Source organism: Protopterus annectens, chromosome 1.part0 (genome assembly GCF_019279795.1).
Source record: "Protopterus annectens isolate FY-2018-M chromosome 1.part0, PAN1.0, whole genome shotgun sequence".
NCBI lineage: Eukaryota > Metazoa > Chordata > Ceratodontiformes > Protopteridae > Protopterus > Protopterus annectens.
Window position 1 is genome coordinate 1,092,292,850 of NC_056725.1, and position 15,559 is coordinate 1,092,308,408.

The following is a 15,559-nucleotide window of genomic DNA, read 5'->3' on the forward strand; positions in this document are numbered from 1 at the left end:
CCCCACATAAAAACTGTTGCACGTTACACATAGCCCTAGATAAACTACCCCTTTAGCTCCACAGTTGTAATATTTCGCGGAACTAAATTTAAATTTCCTAGAGGGGATGTACAGTGTGTCTTGGTTGAACATAGCACAACACTGCTTACAACTCCCACACTGGTGGGTAACAAGCTTTGTTCTTCTTTTGTTCAACCTTAAGTCACTTCTTTTCTCAAACAGTTCCTTCAAGTTAGTATCTCTCTTCCTAACAAAGTGTGGACAAGTTGGAACAAAATGTTTTAATTCATCGTGCAGAGTGAGAATGGGCCAATGGTTAAAAATTATTTGTTCAATCTTCTCAGAATTAGTGGAAAAAGTGTGAATAAAATTGCATTTAATATCAAATTGGTTCACATATTCCCTTTGTTGTGAACCACTAAATCCTATTCCTAATAAAGGGGGGTAACTGGTTTCCCTGTTTAGAGTAACCTCTTGAATCATACTGTCTATCAAAGTGGGTGGGTATCCTTTCTCTACAAATAATCCTTTAAGGGTTCTTACTTCTTCTGTAAAACCCGGACCGAACGGTGAGGCGTGGCATTTCACCAGCATCAAATGTTAGTACTATTACGCAAGGCAACCCGACTTGCAATGTTCCCACAACAAACGGTCGCACAACGCAAATAAGGATGGGTGCGACTCACCTAAATGGATTAGACAGCGATTCCAGAGACTTCGACTTTGGTGTGTGGGTTGGTCAACAATTTACTTTCAGACAAGGTACTGTCAACCATATTTTTAACCAGAGCATTGAGCGCAATTTTAATGGTTTTAGAGACAAACTTTATGCTTACAAAAGTAACCAACTGGAGATAGACTACCTCAAGGAATGTTTACAAGTATAAAGGGTGCCTAAAGGGTTACGTTTTTACAAATTTCCGAATAATGTACAACTGGGAACTGTGTTTTATGACCAGCTTTGCGAAATTTTTAACAAGGCTGGCCTGGAAATGTTAAAGCTGATGATCGCTGATTATGAAACGAAAGCGGACGTTTTATTGAAAGAACTCAATGCTTTAAATGAAAAAATGATTAGTGACACTAACTTTTCTAGCGTGAAAATTAATTACGACAAGGTTTTTGATGAAGTAGACCAGCATTGTGTTAAAATATTGAACCGTAAGATAAAGAAATTAGAAAGGGACCTTAGTGAATATAGAGACGGGCTAGCTTATCCCCTCCCCACGACCAGGGGTTGGAAAAATAACAATGTAGACACCGTGTTTGTGAATAGGGGAGAAGGAACCAATGCTATTATAAGCCTTCAGGTTCAGACACTCTTAGAAGGAGTGAAAGAATCGCAGAGAAAGGTAGAAAACAATCTTTACAGGATTTTCAGTACCCCCCCCCCCAACGGGGGGGGAGGGGACAGAGATACCAACACAAGAATTGAAACAACCCCCAGAAACAAATAGTTTTCACACTGTGATTCCTCTCCTAGAGTCACATTCTAGAGCTCACCAGCAGCTGGTCTGGAGAAGGAACAATTTTACTATTTTTAATTTTACTGAGCTCGAACTTACTCAAGAATTCTTTGATTTATTTGCCAGAGGTTTCCATTTTGTCCCCTCCCGTCCCTCTCATTTGATAAGTATATTGATTGACCTGAAACTTTTCATTAGACAATTGAATCTAAACCTATTTTTTAAAAATCAAGGTAACACTAACAGGGATTTAACAAGGAAAAGTACTTTCAATCCTCCCATTCATCCTTCCCTTAAAGTGTTTGAAGAGCTGGTTGAAAGGGACATCAGGAACATGGAGCATCAAGGTCATAGTACCCGCCCCATTAATCTTAATGACAAAGAGTTAGCCTTGATCGATTTTTTGAAACAAGATGGATGCAGGGTAATGAAGCCAGACAAGGGAGGGGGGGTTGTATTGATGTACACGGTAGATTACGACTCACATATTCATAATATGTTACAAGAAACAGATCAATATGAGTTGGTATCTATTAATGAAATCAACATCGCTTATGCTGAAATCAATTTTCAGCTGTATGACCATCTCTTACAAAATGTGATTAATGAATGTCTTTACAACTATTTACATGTAGATAAGCCAAAACCCCCCCAAATTTTTGGTATTCCTAAAACGCACAAAACCCTATATCCTATTAAATTTAGACCAATTGTTTCAGGTGCTGATAGTATTACAGAACCTTTAGCCAAATTCATAGATTTTGGTTTAAAAGAGTTTGTGACTACCATCACACACATATGTAAGGACTCCTGGGATTTTTTGAAAGGGATTGACAAAAGCTGTTTGACCCACAATTACTGATGGTTACTGTAGATGTAGTGGAACTTTTTCCTAGTATCCCTCACCTGACCGGGTTGGAATGGTTTGGACAAATTCTGGCAACTGAGTCCCATCTTGATAGCAGGATTGTTAGTCTTCTTTTAGAATTTATGAAAATAGTTCTTGAGAATAATTTTATTCACTTTAACGGTGAATTTTACCGTCAGAAGAAAGGGGTGGCAATGGGGGCCTCTTGCGCTTCACTATATGCTAATGTGGTGCTATACTACTGGGAAAAGAATTTTGTTTTTTCAAGTTCACGGTTTCAACATATACTACATTGCAGGAGGTACTTGGACGATATTTGTTTGCTCTGGAAGGGTACTGAAGAAAGGTTAATTGAGTTTCTAGGTTACATTAACAACACGACAACCTTTTTGGATTTCACGTATAAAATTGACAAAGACAGACTACACTACTTAGATGTTACCTTATTACAGTAATCAGTGCTTTCAATCAATGTTATATAGGAAAAACACATTTTCTAATTCGTACCTTAATTTTAGCGGACACCCATTTTATCAAAAAAAGGGTATAGTTAAAGGGCAAATTATCCAGGTATCAAGAATGTCTAGTACCCTGGTGGGTTTTAAAGAAGAAGTAAGAACCCTTAAAGGATTATTTGTAGAGAAAGGATACCCACCCACTTTGATAGACAGTATGATTCAAGAGGTTACTCTAAACAGGGAAACCAGTTACCCCCTTTATTAGGAATAGGATTTAGTGGTTCACAACAAAGGGAATATGTGAACCAATTTGACATTAAAAGCAATTTTATTCATACTTTTTCCACTAATTCTGAGAAGATTGAACAAATAATTTTTAACCATTAGCCCATTCTCACTCTGTACAACGAATTAAAACATTTTGTTCCAACTTGTCCACACTTTGTTAGGAAGGGAGATACTAACTTGAAGGAACTGTTTGAGAAAAGAAGTGACTTAAGGTTGAACAAAAGGAGAACAAAGCTTGGTACCCACCAGTGTGGGAGTTGTAAGCAGTGTTGTGCTATGTTCAACCAAGACACACTGTTCATCCCCTCTAGGAAATTTAAATTTAGCTCTGCGAAATATTACAACTGTGGAGCTAAAGGGGTAGTATATCTAGGGGTATGTGTAACGTGCAACAGTTTTTATGTGAGCAAAACCGAAAGACATTTGAGAAAAAGCATTTATGAGCATTTTTATGACATCTCTAAAGCCAAAGAAAGTAATGCTTTTACAAACATTCCCAGGCTTGCAATAATATGCAAATTAAGTTTATGGTTTTAGAGCAAGTTATTCCAGATATTAGGGGAGGCAGCTGGGAAACTAGATTAGAGTACCGTGAATTACACTGGGAGCTTAGGTTAGATTCAGGAAGGTTTCCCGGCTTGAATGAGAACATAAACATTAATAGTGTTCTGAAGCTGAGAATGGCCCATCTATAACATTCACCATATGTGTTTACAACATTTTTAATTATTTTATTAATTTGTTGTTATAGTAATAGATGTATGTTATTATGGACTACCTATGAATTGTGATCACCAAACATGGGGTTCTGTCACAAAACAGGGTTAGAACCCGTATTTAATTAGAACAAATGAACATTATAGTGTTTTAACTATTTCATTTAGATCCGCAGATTTGGTTTCCATGCATATTCAGATTGTCTGGCTGTACTGTTTAGTGTTTATTAACATGCACCCATTATGTATATAGATTGTTTTTAGATTGTATTTTTATTTTTACTTTGAGTAACATTTTGAACACATTGTGGTTTTATTTTTATTTTAAAGTTTTATTATAAAACTGACCAATCAGGAGGGTCATGTGACACTTGTAATTAGTATTTAATAGCTCTAACTTGAGTCAGCAAACGTTTTGTCACCTTGAAAAAGCTCGGTAATAACTGAGCGAAAGCGCTTAGTTTTATTTTTGTACAATAAAGTCTAGATTGCTATACAAACATTTACTGGTTATTCCGGGTCCTGGGCAAGTTATTTTTCTTGGTTTATTCTCCATTGATCATTGCATAGGTGCTTATTGCCCATGTCTGATTGCTACTTCGTAATACATTTGTGTCCAGGCCACTGTCTGTCAATGTGCCAGATATTCCTGGCATACTAGTAAAATATGCTGGAGAGAAATATTTATTACTCAATGCCTAACCCACCTTTGGAACAGACTTTCCCTGCAAGTTAAACAAAATGGCACCCTAGCATCCTACAAGTTAAACATGAATGGCTGGAAGGGTACCCATAAATTTACACTAGGACAGACCTGCATTACCCTCCTTGAGAAGGAGGGGGGGGCTACAACATAAGGGTGGGAACTGCAAAGAGAATAAATGGTCTTGTGACTCAACTGCATTGCATTTGCAATGATCCTATAATCCTCTGATCATATGGGTGACAAATCTCATGCAGTTGTTATCACGGGACTTGATTTGACATTTTCAAATCACACTAGTACCACAGACATTACATGCCTATTGTCTGTTCTATATTGTTATTCTATAGCATGTTCTATGTGGTTCATTGTCAGCTTGTGACATACATTCTGCCATTGCCACAGTGTGTAAGAAATTCACATGCACTTGTTTTCCATAGGACTCCACATCTCATTTTATTTGTACAGTTTGGTTATCTCTCCCTTGCTTCATTGTCCACTTTGCTCACACTGGTTACCATCCAGAACCTGTTCCACTGTCCTACCCAGAACGGATGGAGGCATATCTAGTGATGGCCCCAGCATAACCCCAAGCCTTATCAGAAGAGTCCCCCAGGCATTTATATCACCGGTTCTCTGTTGATTGCATTTTATCCTTCCAGAGAATGTCACACAAAAGTCAACAACATCATACTGCCCATTGCTGTTTTTGTCCTCTCATCCTCCTCTCTGCTTTATCATCATTATTATTATTTGTAGTAGTAGGAGTAATAGCAGTAGTAGTAGTAATAGTACTAGCAGTAAAGAGTAGTAATAGTAGAATTAGTAATAGCAGTAGTAGTAGCAGTAGTAATAGTAGTAGTAGTAGTATTAGTATTAAGAATAGAAGTAGTAGTAGCAGTAATAGTAGTAGTATTTGCAGTAGTAGTTACAGTAGTAGTACTGCATCTCATTTTATTTGTAGAATATATTATTAGTAGTAGTAGTAACAGTAGTAGTAATAATAGTAGTACTAGTAGTAGTAATAGCAGTAGTGGTGGTAGCAGCAGCAGTACTAGTAGCAATAGTAGCAGTAATGGTAGTAGTAGTAGCAGTAATAGTAACAGTAGTAGTACTGTTGTTGTTGTCATTATTATTTGATATTTTGTTTCGCTTCATTTATGTTTATTTATTCTGTAGTTTCAGCTGTGGAGCAGGATGTGGCATGGCCAGCTGCCACAATGCCCCTCCACTGGCCTCATCACCAATTGCTGGGTTCCCAGCAATCCCAGGGTCAGCCTCTCTGTAGAGTGATTATGGTCATCCTGAGGAAGGTGACCTGGCAGTTTCACCAGTTGCCTCTGGTTCTGCTTTTCTGGTGAGTTATAGTAGGATTCCCATAGGAAACTAGCAATTGGGAGGATTACCATAGATCATCGAGTGGGAGGTGCAGAGGCCTAATCAGGACTGAGGTGGACCAGCAGCATAACACATGGATTAGCATCCTGCAGTGCATCCTTATGTGAATGGCAGAGTCACATAGCTACATGGCACAGACTATTTGGCCATCACTAGTGGCTGGGCCCACCATTAAAGTCAGCCATGGAGATGAATGACCTCTGGGTAGATTACACACTGGGAAAACTTTGCGGTGGTCCAAATCCCAGCCTATACCCAATTATGGTGTGCTTCTTCCTTGTGTGTCTCTGTCACCCTCACTCCTTTCTTGTCTAGTTATCACCATCATTATTTATCCACCCTCTGTCTGTCTGTCGTTTATGTTGCCCCCTTTTGTATCAGCATCTTCCCCTGTTGCTCTTTGTCCATGTTATACACATGTGTGTCTGCCCTTACTGCTATCCCTAAGCCCTCTTTCCCATCCACATAATCATCCTGTTTCCCTCCCCCTCTAGTTCTTTTATATACATAAAATGGGCACCTGTACCTAAAAAAAATCACCTTCCTTCCCCACCTTATGCCACTTTTCCCCTCCCATTGTCCATCTATGGATTCCTTTGCATGCTTTTCCTTATTTCTGACTGTCCTATCATCACATTTGCTTTCCATTTATAAAATAAACACTGCTGGCACTTTTCTGCATAACCCATGTAGGGGCTTTCAGTTATACCTGTGTTGCACAGCTGTGTCACTTTGAAGTGAGTATAGTATGAATGCGCATCATGGCTAAAAGGATGCAAATGGATCCAGGTCATGAGACCCACAGAAGAACAGCCTACTCATTTGTGCAGTGTGTTCTCTGTTTTTGTGAATGTATGGCTTCATTAGGCAGATCATTCCTCACCAATGCTGTGCTATGTCTCCTTATGCATACCGAGTCCCCATGGCAGCATCACACAATTCTTATTGCACTATTTAACACAGTAAGTTACATTACTGTGCTTTATGAGCCCACTCCCCACCCCCGGAGTCTTCACTTTTTATGAGAGACAGTCGAATATTGTTAACATATCTTTGTATCCTCCACTATATCCTGGTTTCACACTTTATGTTTTTGAATGGTAATTTCTTTAATCTGCTACCCTTCAAGTCTTCTTTGTAAAGAACAATGTCTCAGCTGAGCATAAGTATCTAACCTCCCCAGTAGAAAAATGTTAAGTAATCCCACAGAGAATAACAAATGCAAAAATAGCTGCATCCTGACATACACTTTGGATTATCACAGTATCAAAAATATTATTGAAGAAAACTGGGACATTGTCACAGGAAACCCTTTTCTGATTAAGATCTTAGGTGAAGCCCCATCATTTGTTTATAGGAAGGCCAGGAATATTAGAAGTTTTGTTGAATTTAAACCTAGACCATGTGAGAAAAGCACTAAAAGATGTGAAACTAATTGTACATTGTATATATTTATACAGCAAGGTGATAGTTTTTTATTGCCCTTATTTAAAGAAGATCATTAAAACCACTGCAGGGGGTGAATGTAACACTAAAAAAGTAATTTACAGGGCACAGTGCAATGAATGTGATGCATTCTATGTGGGCAAGACTGTAAATAAACTCAAGCGAAGGATTTCATGTCATCTGTCAGAAATCCGCTCTGGATGTAAAAATAATGCACTAGCCAAACACCTTTCTCTTCATAAAAGACACACAGGTTTTAAGTTCCAGATCCTGGATCGCATAGACATGGGTGATCTTGAAGGAGACATCCCAAATATTCTGGAGAAACATGAACTCATGTGGCAATTAAAGCTGAACTCTTTTAGAAAGCCTGGACTAAACTACTACTGTTCAATTAAAAGTGCACTGGAACTTAGAAAATTGCCACATTGTTTACATGACTAATTGAATTTTATTTTATTTTTTTCTACAAATTGGTTTTAAATACCATTTTAAATCATTTGAAATTTAAGTGTATATTTTGTTTCCATCATCATACATATATTTTTTTATTTTTATTTTTTTTCTGGTTCTCCTTTTTCCACTTTATTCAAAATGATGGTAATAACAATACTAACTAATTATACAATTATATAGGTTTTTAGGGTACTTGTACACAGACCTGAAGAAGTCTAGAAGGACGAAAGCAATCTTTAACAATAGGTTATGAAAATAGAAACTGATTTTTACATGCAAAATGTATATGTATATATTTATATATAATTTTTGATCGCAAAATGAACTAAGGTTGATATATTTCCAGCCATGTAGTATATTGCCTTGTATAAAATCACAGACTTAATAATCTACTTAATAATTTGGTTAAATAAGATGTACCATTAAAGTACATTAGGGCTATATATTATTATATCAGCTACTAGGTAGGGCAGGACCAGCTCAAATGTCACACTGATGGGGGAAGGGATGTGAATTTAACATGTGTACCAATAACACTTTGTTTTACAGCACAATAAACCACTCCCATGCCTGATAAAAAGTATATATATATTTAGAAAGCTTGTGAGGAAATTATTACTCTATTTTTGTTTTACTTGGATCGCTTGTCTGTGTACTTAATAAAGGATTTTCGACTGGAAACAGACTGCCTGCCTTGCTTGGATTACTTACAAATACTTAGTAATGCTGCAGAATTATATATTTTCTATTATTACTTTTTGACTTGACGAGTTTACGTTCGCTACTTCTACTACTATTGTCTGATCTGATTAATATACAGTGATTAACTAGAAATATATGGACTGAAAATCTTCCACACAGAGAAGTTTCTTACACTGTTTTAATTTATATATTCACTAACAAATGCAATAAAATAAACACAGAATCATCATTTTCTCAATTCGTCTGACTTGTACAACCTGACTATTTTGTAAAACAAAGTTTATCCAAAAATATACAAAAACATTACTCCAAATTCAAATATAAAAAAATAGGAAATATAACATGACAATTGTATTGTTACTCTGCATGTCCTTTCTGACTATACCAGCTAAATAAAATGAAACGGTTTTCCTGTTATTCTGGGAGATTGCTAAATGGACAGACAGACAGATGGAGCAGAAGATTAAAGCAGCTGAGACCATTGGTCTTTATGAAAATAATAAAGGATATTGTATACAAAAGGAAAGAAGGCACTTTCTTCAAACCAAAACAGCCTTCTTGTGGTTCAACCAGATTCACAGCAAGTACCCTTATCTCCATGTTGTTTTGCTAGAAACCTTTTCTGTTAATAGCCCTGTCTGGATTCCTCTGAAAGGAACAATGTGTAGCTTCTTTAAGGTCTTCCTTCACTGTGGTTGATTCTCTGTTCCAGTATCGCTGTTCTGGATGCTAAGTCCCCTTTAACAAAGGACAAATACTGTCTGACTGGGCTTCTGTTAGCTACCTTTTTGTACTACATCCAATAGCTCATAAAATAAACCAGCTTTCACTAATACAAGCAGATATCATTCTGTTCTTAAACAGATACAGCTTAATAGAAATTATTATTTAATTTAAAGAATCATCATTCTGTATGCAATGGTCTCTTTATAATGTTGCTGTGAACAATATAGGCATAGCTATTTACACATTTTTGATTCACTTCTATTCTTCCAAATAGTGAAAACCACCATCCTATTCCATAGATAACTCCCAAAGACTGAAACTGTTGGTTTCATGTCTACAATACAGGTGAGCTGCATTGTGATGAAGCAAGCCTGGCTTGTGCTGGACTTCGAAATTATGTGGTCACAAAGATAAAGCCTTCCTACAGAGGTCTGTGTTCCCATCCTGTTGTGGATGTTACTAGAATTAATTATTTCTCTTCAAGATAGTATTTTAATGAAAACAGTGCCCACTTTATGGCTAGACATTATCTTTTAATTGCAGAATACTTAGTCTTGAGTTGTTTAGTTCTTGACTGAGGAAACACTCCACTCGCTAAAAGTCTGTGAGACCACTCCTCCTAAACCTACATTTGAACCATTCATATATACTATAAATGATTTACTAAAGTCAAGAGGTGGTAATAGAAGCTCTAAGCATAATGTTTTCTTTAAATGCCTAAAAGCAGTTTCTATCTACTTTATTTTGATGGGCATCTTCACCTTCATCAAGTCTGTGAGGCGTCATTGCAAAATGGGGCATGAACGTCTGATAATAACCTGCTAGCCACAGAAATATGCTCATTTTTGTTTTTTCTTAATTGTCACAACAGGTCAGTTTGTTACTGTTTTTAATTTTTCTTTTTGAGTTTTAACAATTCTTCTTCCTGTGACATGCCTAGGATATTTAAGGTCCACCATGCCTACTTTGCTCTTGGAGACATTCACAGTTAATCTAGCTTGCTTTGGGGAGTCTATTACATCCTGTACCTTAGCTAGATATGGATCCCAGTCCTCAGAATGTAGAATAACATTGTCTAGCTACACACTGCAGTACACCTGATGCAGGGTTGCCAGACTCTGTCATTGATCTTAGGAAGGTTACTGCAGTACAATGAAAGAGCATTGCTCTGGAATAATTCCTCTGGTGTTGAGAAGATCATCAGGCCTAACATAACTATGAATCTTATCTTCCCAAATTTTCTATTAACTCATCAATCCCAGGCCCTGGGTGACTGTCAAACATTAAAATGCTGTTCGACTTCCAAAAACCATTACAGAACCTGATTGTTCCATCAGATTTTAGGACTAACAGAATTGGGACTGTTCCAACTACTTTTGGATGCCTCACTTTTCCCTAGCCGAAGAATTTTCCTTAGCTGGTAATGCACTGCTTTTCTTTGTTACTGAGCTAGTTTGTAAGGATGTAAATTAATCTTCCCTCTTGCATTACCCTCAGTATGGTGGTTAATCATATTTGGTATGCCATACAGCTCAGAGAACACTCCATTGGCTTGGACAGTTTAGCATCTAACTAAACTTTGGGCATAAAGATCAATTTTCCTTACCAAATTCAGTAATCTCTGCTGCTAGACTAACTACAGAGGTTTGCACTTCCTTTCACAATTTCAAAACATTGAAGTGATGCATCTGTCCTGGTCTTCTCTTTCCTGTGCACCTAATTCTGTAGATTACCTAATTTATTTTCTCTTTCATTTCAAACAGACCCTGATATTTAGCCAAAAGTTGTGTTTTTTTATGCTGAGGAGGACATATTCAAAACCTTGTATCAAGCTATAAATTCCATGTATCCTGAATTTCTATTACACGCTTCCTGTTGTGTAACATGAGTTCTTTCCAAACGATCTTGTACTATGGGTATCACTACTGTTAGTCTGTCTTATAAGCTGGTACAGCATTTTCTGACACTTTTAGATGGAGTTTTGTCTTCTTTAAAAATTCCACAGACAATATCTAATAGTCCATGATGGTACCTGCCATATACTGTAATAACTCAAAAGGACTGAACCAGCTCAAGGCCTGTGGCCCTTCTTTAATTGCATATTGGAGGTACAGCATTAACAGGCCCAATTTTTGCCATCTTCCTCAATAATATTTCTTAACATGGACTTTAGTATTTGATTAAAACACTCCACCAATCCATCCATCTGGGGATAGTACACTGAGGTTTTAAGTTGATTGATCTAAAAAATTGTCACAATTAGTGCATTATTCTGGACAAAAAAGAAGTCCCTAATCAGTGAGTATTTTAGTTTGTATCATACTCTGGGAAATAATAAGATGAACTCCCTGGCTACAGAGTTAGTATTAGCTTTACATGTTGGGGTAGCTTCATGATACTTAGCTACATGATCCAAAATACATACATGTATGTTTTATTTATTTTCTTGACTTTGTCGAACAGGAAATAATTCTAACTAAGCAAAGCCCATTTCCAACAAGAACCCAAGGAGAAAAATACAGTAGGCTGTCTGTTAAAATGTTAGCACTCAAAATGACAAGTACTGAAAAGCTGAAACCCCACCCCCCACCCCCCAAAGAAAAGCCCAGGAAGAGCAAGTCTCGAAAATCGCTCTTCTACTTAAAACTTCTTTTTGCAGGCCCCATGGGGGGAGTCCCTATACCCCCTGAACTTAACATATAGCAACTCTAAAATCACCATACCTTGAAGAAAAGGAAATATCCCAAGAAATGGCATCTCAGACTTAGTATATTTAAGTCTGATCTTTCGGCCATTCAGTCTCTGTGTTTCAGAAGGGCAGCCATGGTGGTGCAGTGGTTAGTGTTGCCAAAGAGGTTCTCCAGTTCGATCCTCGGCTGGGGTGCCTTCTGTGCAGAGTCTGCATGTCCTCCCTGTGGTCAAGTGGGTTTCCTCCAGGTGCTCTGGTTTCCTCCCACATCCCAAAGACATGCTGTAGGTGGACTGGACACTCTAAATTGGCCATAGTGCGTGCATGTGTGTGCCTTCTATGGAAGGTTGGGTGCTGGGCTGGCAACTCGACACCGTAAAACTCCACTGCCAATCATGAGCAGACAGGTGATCCACTCTGGCAAACCCTAACCTGGAAAAGCCTAAAGAAGAAGTCTCCATGTTTCAGAACTTGCTCTGGCATGTGCCAAAACATTTTTTTACAAAGATACATTACATGCATAGTTTTTTAAGATACCTTGATACAAACAGGTAGCTGTTTCATAGTAGCACTATACAAAGATAAAACAGGTATTTATTTATTTATTGCATTTATTTACCAGGAAAATCCACTGGGCCTGAGAAGAGCCCATTTTCAGTGGAGGCCCAGGGAGAAATGCTCCAAATATAGTTACATACAGATAAAGTGTTAACACAATAAGTACAGTATATAATACAGTAGTAGCGCATAAAATAAAGCATAATAATACAGCAAATGTTAAAATAACATAGAATCATTTGATGAAATGGAGGAGAGTTATTACTACTTAGGTGCCTAGGATAGTGAAAAAGTGTATAAGTGTAAGTGAGATGTTAGGAGAGAGATAATTGAGCATAGGATACAGGAAAAGAGATAGTGAAGCAGAAGGTTAAAGTGGGGATTGCAGTGGCTAGAGTGAGAGCATAGGAGTATATTTGAACATGGAAGGGGGGTGGGCTGGTCATAGAGTGAGAAAGAGCAAGAATTCTGAGAAAAGGTTAGGTTTTCAGGTAGTCTGTAGGGGTACAGGTGCATATCCGGTGTGAGGAGAGATGCAGTTTAAAGGATTTTTTAAAGTTAGTATGATTGCTGATAGCCCTGAGAGAGGCTGGGAGGTTGTTCCATAATTTGGAGACAGCATAAGAGTATTGCATTTTGCCGGCTGTAAGCTTAAGTATATCAATGTTCAACAGCATTTTATTTTCTGATCTTAAGAGTCGCTTTGCTTGGTACGTACTCAGAATGTGGGAGAGGGCTGGGCAGGCTGCTGGATTGTAGATAAGTTTATGGGCTGTAATTATTTGTGCATAAGTGAGTTGATGAGGGAGCTCAAGCCAATTTAGTTGGTGTAGTGAGGAGCAGTGGTGGGTGGAGTATTTCGCATTTGTAGCAAATTTGGCAATTTTGTTATAGCATGAGTTGAGTTTTAGTTTTAGAGAGGACTGGATGTTGGTGAGGATGGGGGCTCCATATAGAAGAGTTGGAAGTAAGAAAGATAAGGCAAGGGACTTTTTTGCTGAGTTGCAGAGGAAGTAGTTGTGCCTGTAAAGGGCACCCTGTTTTTGATGGGGTTTTTTGATGTTATTGTGGATATGGAGGTCAAAGGCTAATTTATCATCAATGGTGACACCAAGTAATTTGGTACTAGGAACAACATCTATAATAGTACTGTTTTGTGACTGAATAAATAATTCAAACTTGTCAATTTCGCTGTATTTTTTGGGGACAAATATTAAGAGTTTAGTTTTATTGGGATTAAGTGCGAGGTGGTTTTGTGCATCCAGGATTCAGTTGTGGTGAATGCTTTTTGGGTACGTTGTTGTAATACAGAGGCAGATTTAGAGGAGCAGATTATTGTACAGTCATCTGCATATTGGATTGCTATGGGTGAGAGAATTGTGGAAATCACTAATGAATATACTGAAAAGAAGGGGATCCAGTATAGAATCCTGGGGTATCCCACTATTGGTATTGAGAAAGAGGGAGGAGGATTGCTGTCAGATACAAGATTGTTGCCTATTACTGAGATAGTTTTGGAACCATTGAAGGGTGGGAGGAGATATGTCAAGGTTGGAGAGTTTAGTGAGTAGGAGGGTGTTGGAGATTGTATTGATTGCTTTTGTTAGATCAAGAAACAGTACAGAGACTATGGATCCTTCATCCCAAGCTCTGTTTACTGTGTCTAGGAAAGAAATAAGAGTAGTGTAGGTGCTGTGTCCTGGCCTAAAGCCATGCTGAGTGGAGGAAAGGAGATGCTGATTAGTTAGATGGTTAAGGAGCTGTAGGTGGATGCACTTTTCAAGTATTTGTGATAGGAGAAAGAATGGCGATAGGTCAGAAGTTTGAGATGTCAGAGTTGTGCCCTCCTTTATGTAGTGGGAGAACATATGCTTTTTTCCAGATGTCTGGAATGACTGATTCATGAATAGACCTATTGGTAAGAATGCTGATTGGGTATGCTATGGAGGAGGCTGATAGTTGTTAGTATTCTGTAGGCAGGTTATCTGGGGGCATTGGTGCATGATTTAAGTTTCTGAAGAAGCTTTAAAATAGTAGAGGTAGGTATGGGAGAGAGTGTGAAAGAGGGTAGGGTTATTTTTTGTATGGTAACATAATACATGATATTAAATTCCAAATACAAAACATTTAGTATGCATACAGTTTATGTACAATATATATGACAAGCAGTAATTAGATATAACTTATAATACATAAGCAAGGAGAGTTACAGTATAAGCGTTAGGAATAAATAAAACTGAGGTAAAAAGTGTGAAATATTAGTTTATAGGCAAATAATCATTAAACCTACAAAAGGAAGAAACGCATTGTATAGATGATGAGCCAAGGAGACAGGGGAGAAGAATCTGAAGTTAAATATTGACATAGAACCTGGTTATAAGAGAGTGGTAAAAAGTATTTGAAGAAGATGGATAAAATGGGAAAGTTGGAAAAAAACTGAAAATCTGGAATGTAAAGCTGGGATTAAGACAGGAAGGTAATTGAGAAGGAAAGTTAGAAATGTTTGCTCTGCTGAAGAGGACAGAGATTATAAAGGGATGGGGGTATGAGCTGACACAGAAAAATGGAGTTACGCAGGTGAGGAATGGAACATGGATTGCCTTGTAGCTCAGGGTTTAGAGCACTGGTCTCAAACCAGGAAGCATAAATTCAAACTTCAACAAGGTGTGTGCTTGTGTTCTAATCACTCTAACATGTGTGGGGAAGTGTAGTTTATGTACTCAATTTTGTATGCGAGAGGTATAAATACACTTTAACACTGGAGGCAAAACTCTCACATACAACCAAAACTGATCCCACAGAGGTTGTCAGTGACACTTGCAGCACTCCTACTGCACAAGGTAAAGACCCTACACATAAAACTATTTCTGTTGAGGCCTTTACAGGTAACCTTCCTAAAACACTAAGACCTCCTGCACAGCACAATCAAAAAAAGGGTCCTCAGCTATCACGTAAACACTTCATTAAAGCATCACCCGTAGCTACACATAATAACACTCCACCCAATGCCTCTGTTGCTAATCCCTTAAGGCAACCCAGCACAGAGCCACATTTTCTGATCATTGGTGGTTCTATAGTGAGGCAC

The 15,559-nt window shown here is 37.9% G+C and overlaps 1 protein-coding gene across 1 annotated transcript in view; it reads left to right on the forward strand.

Moving 5' to 3' along the window:
• Nucleotides 1–671: 671 nt before the first annotated feature.
• The window catches only part of ASCC3 (activating signal cointegrator 1 complex subunit 3), a 4,485,173-nt gene continuing 4,470,285 nt past the window's right edge, over nucleotides 672–15,559 (forward strand). The window contains exons 1-2 of the mRNA XM_044069284.1: nucleotides 672–881; nucleotides 981–1,161. Of these exons, the coding sequence (XP_043925219.1) occupies nucleotides 672–881; nucleotides 981–1,161 (391 nt within the window). The remainder of the gene's footprint in view (nucleotides 882–980; nucleotides 1,162–15,559) is intronic.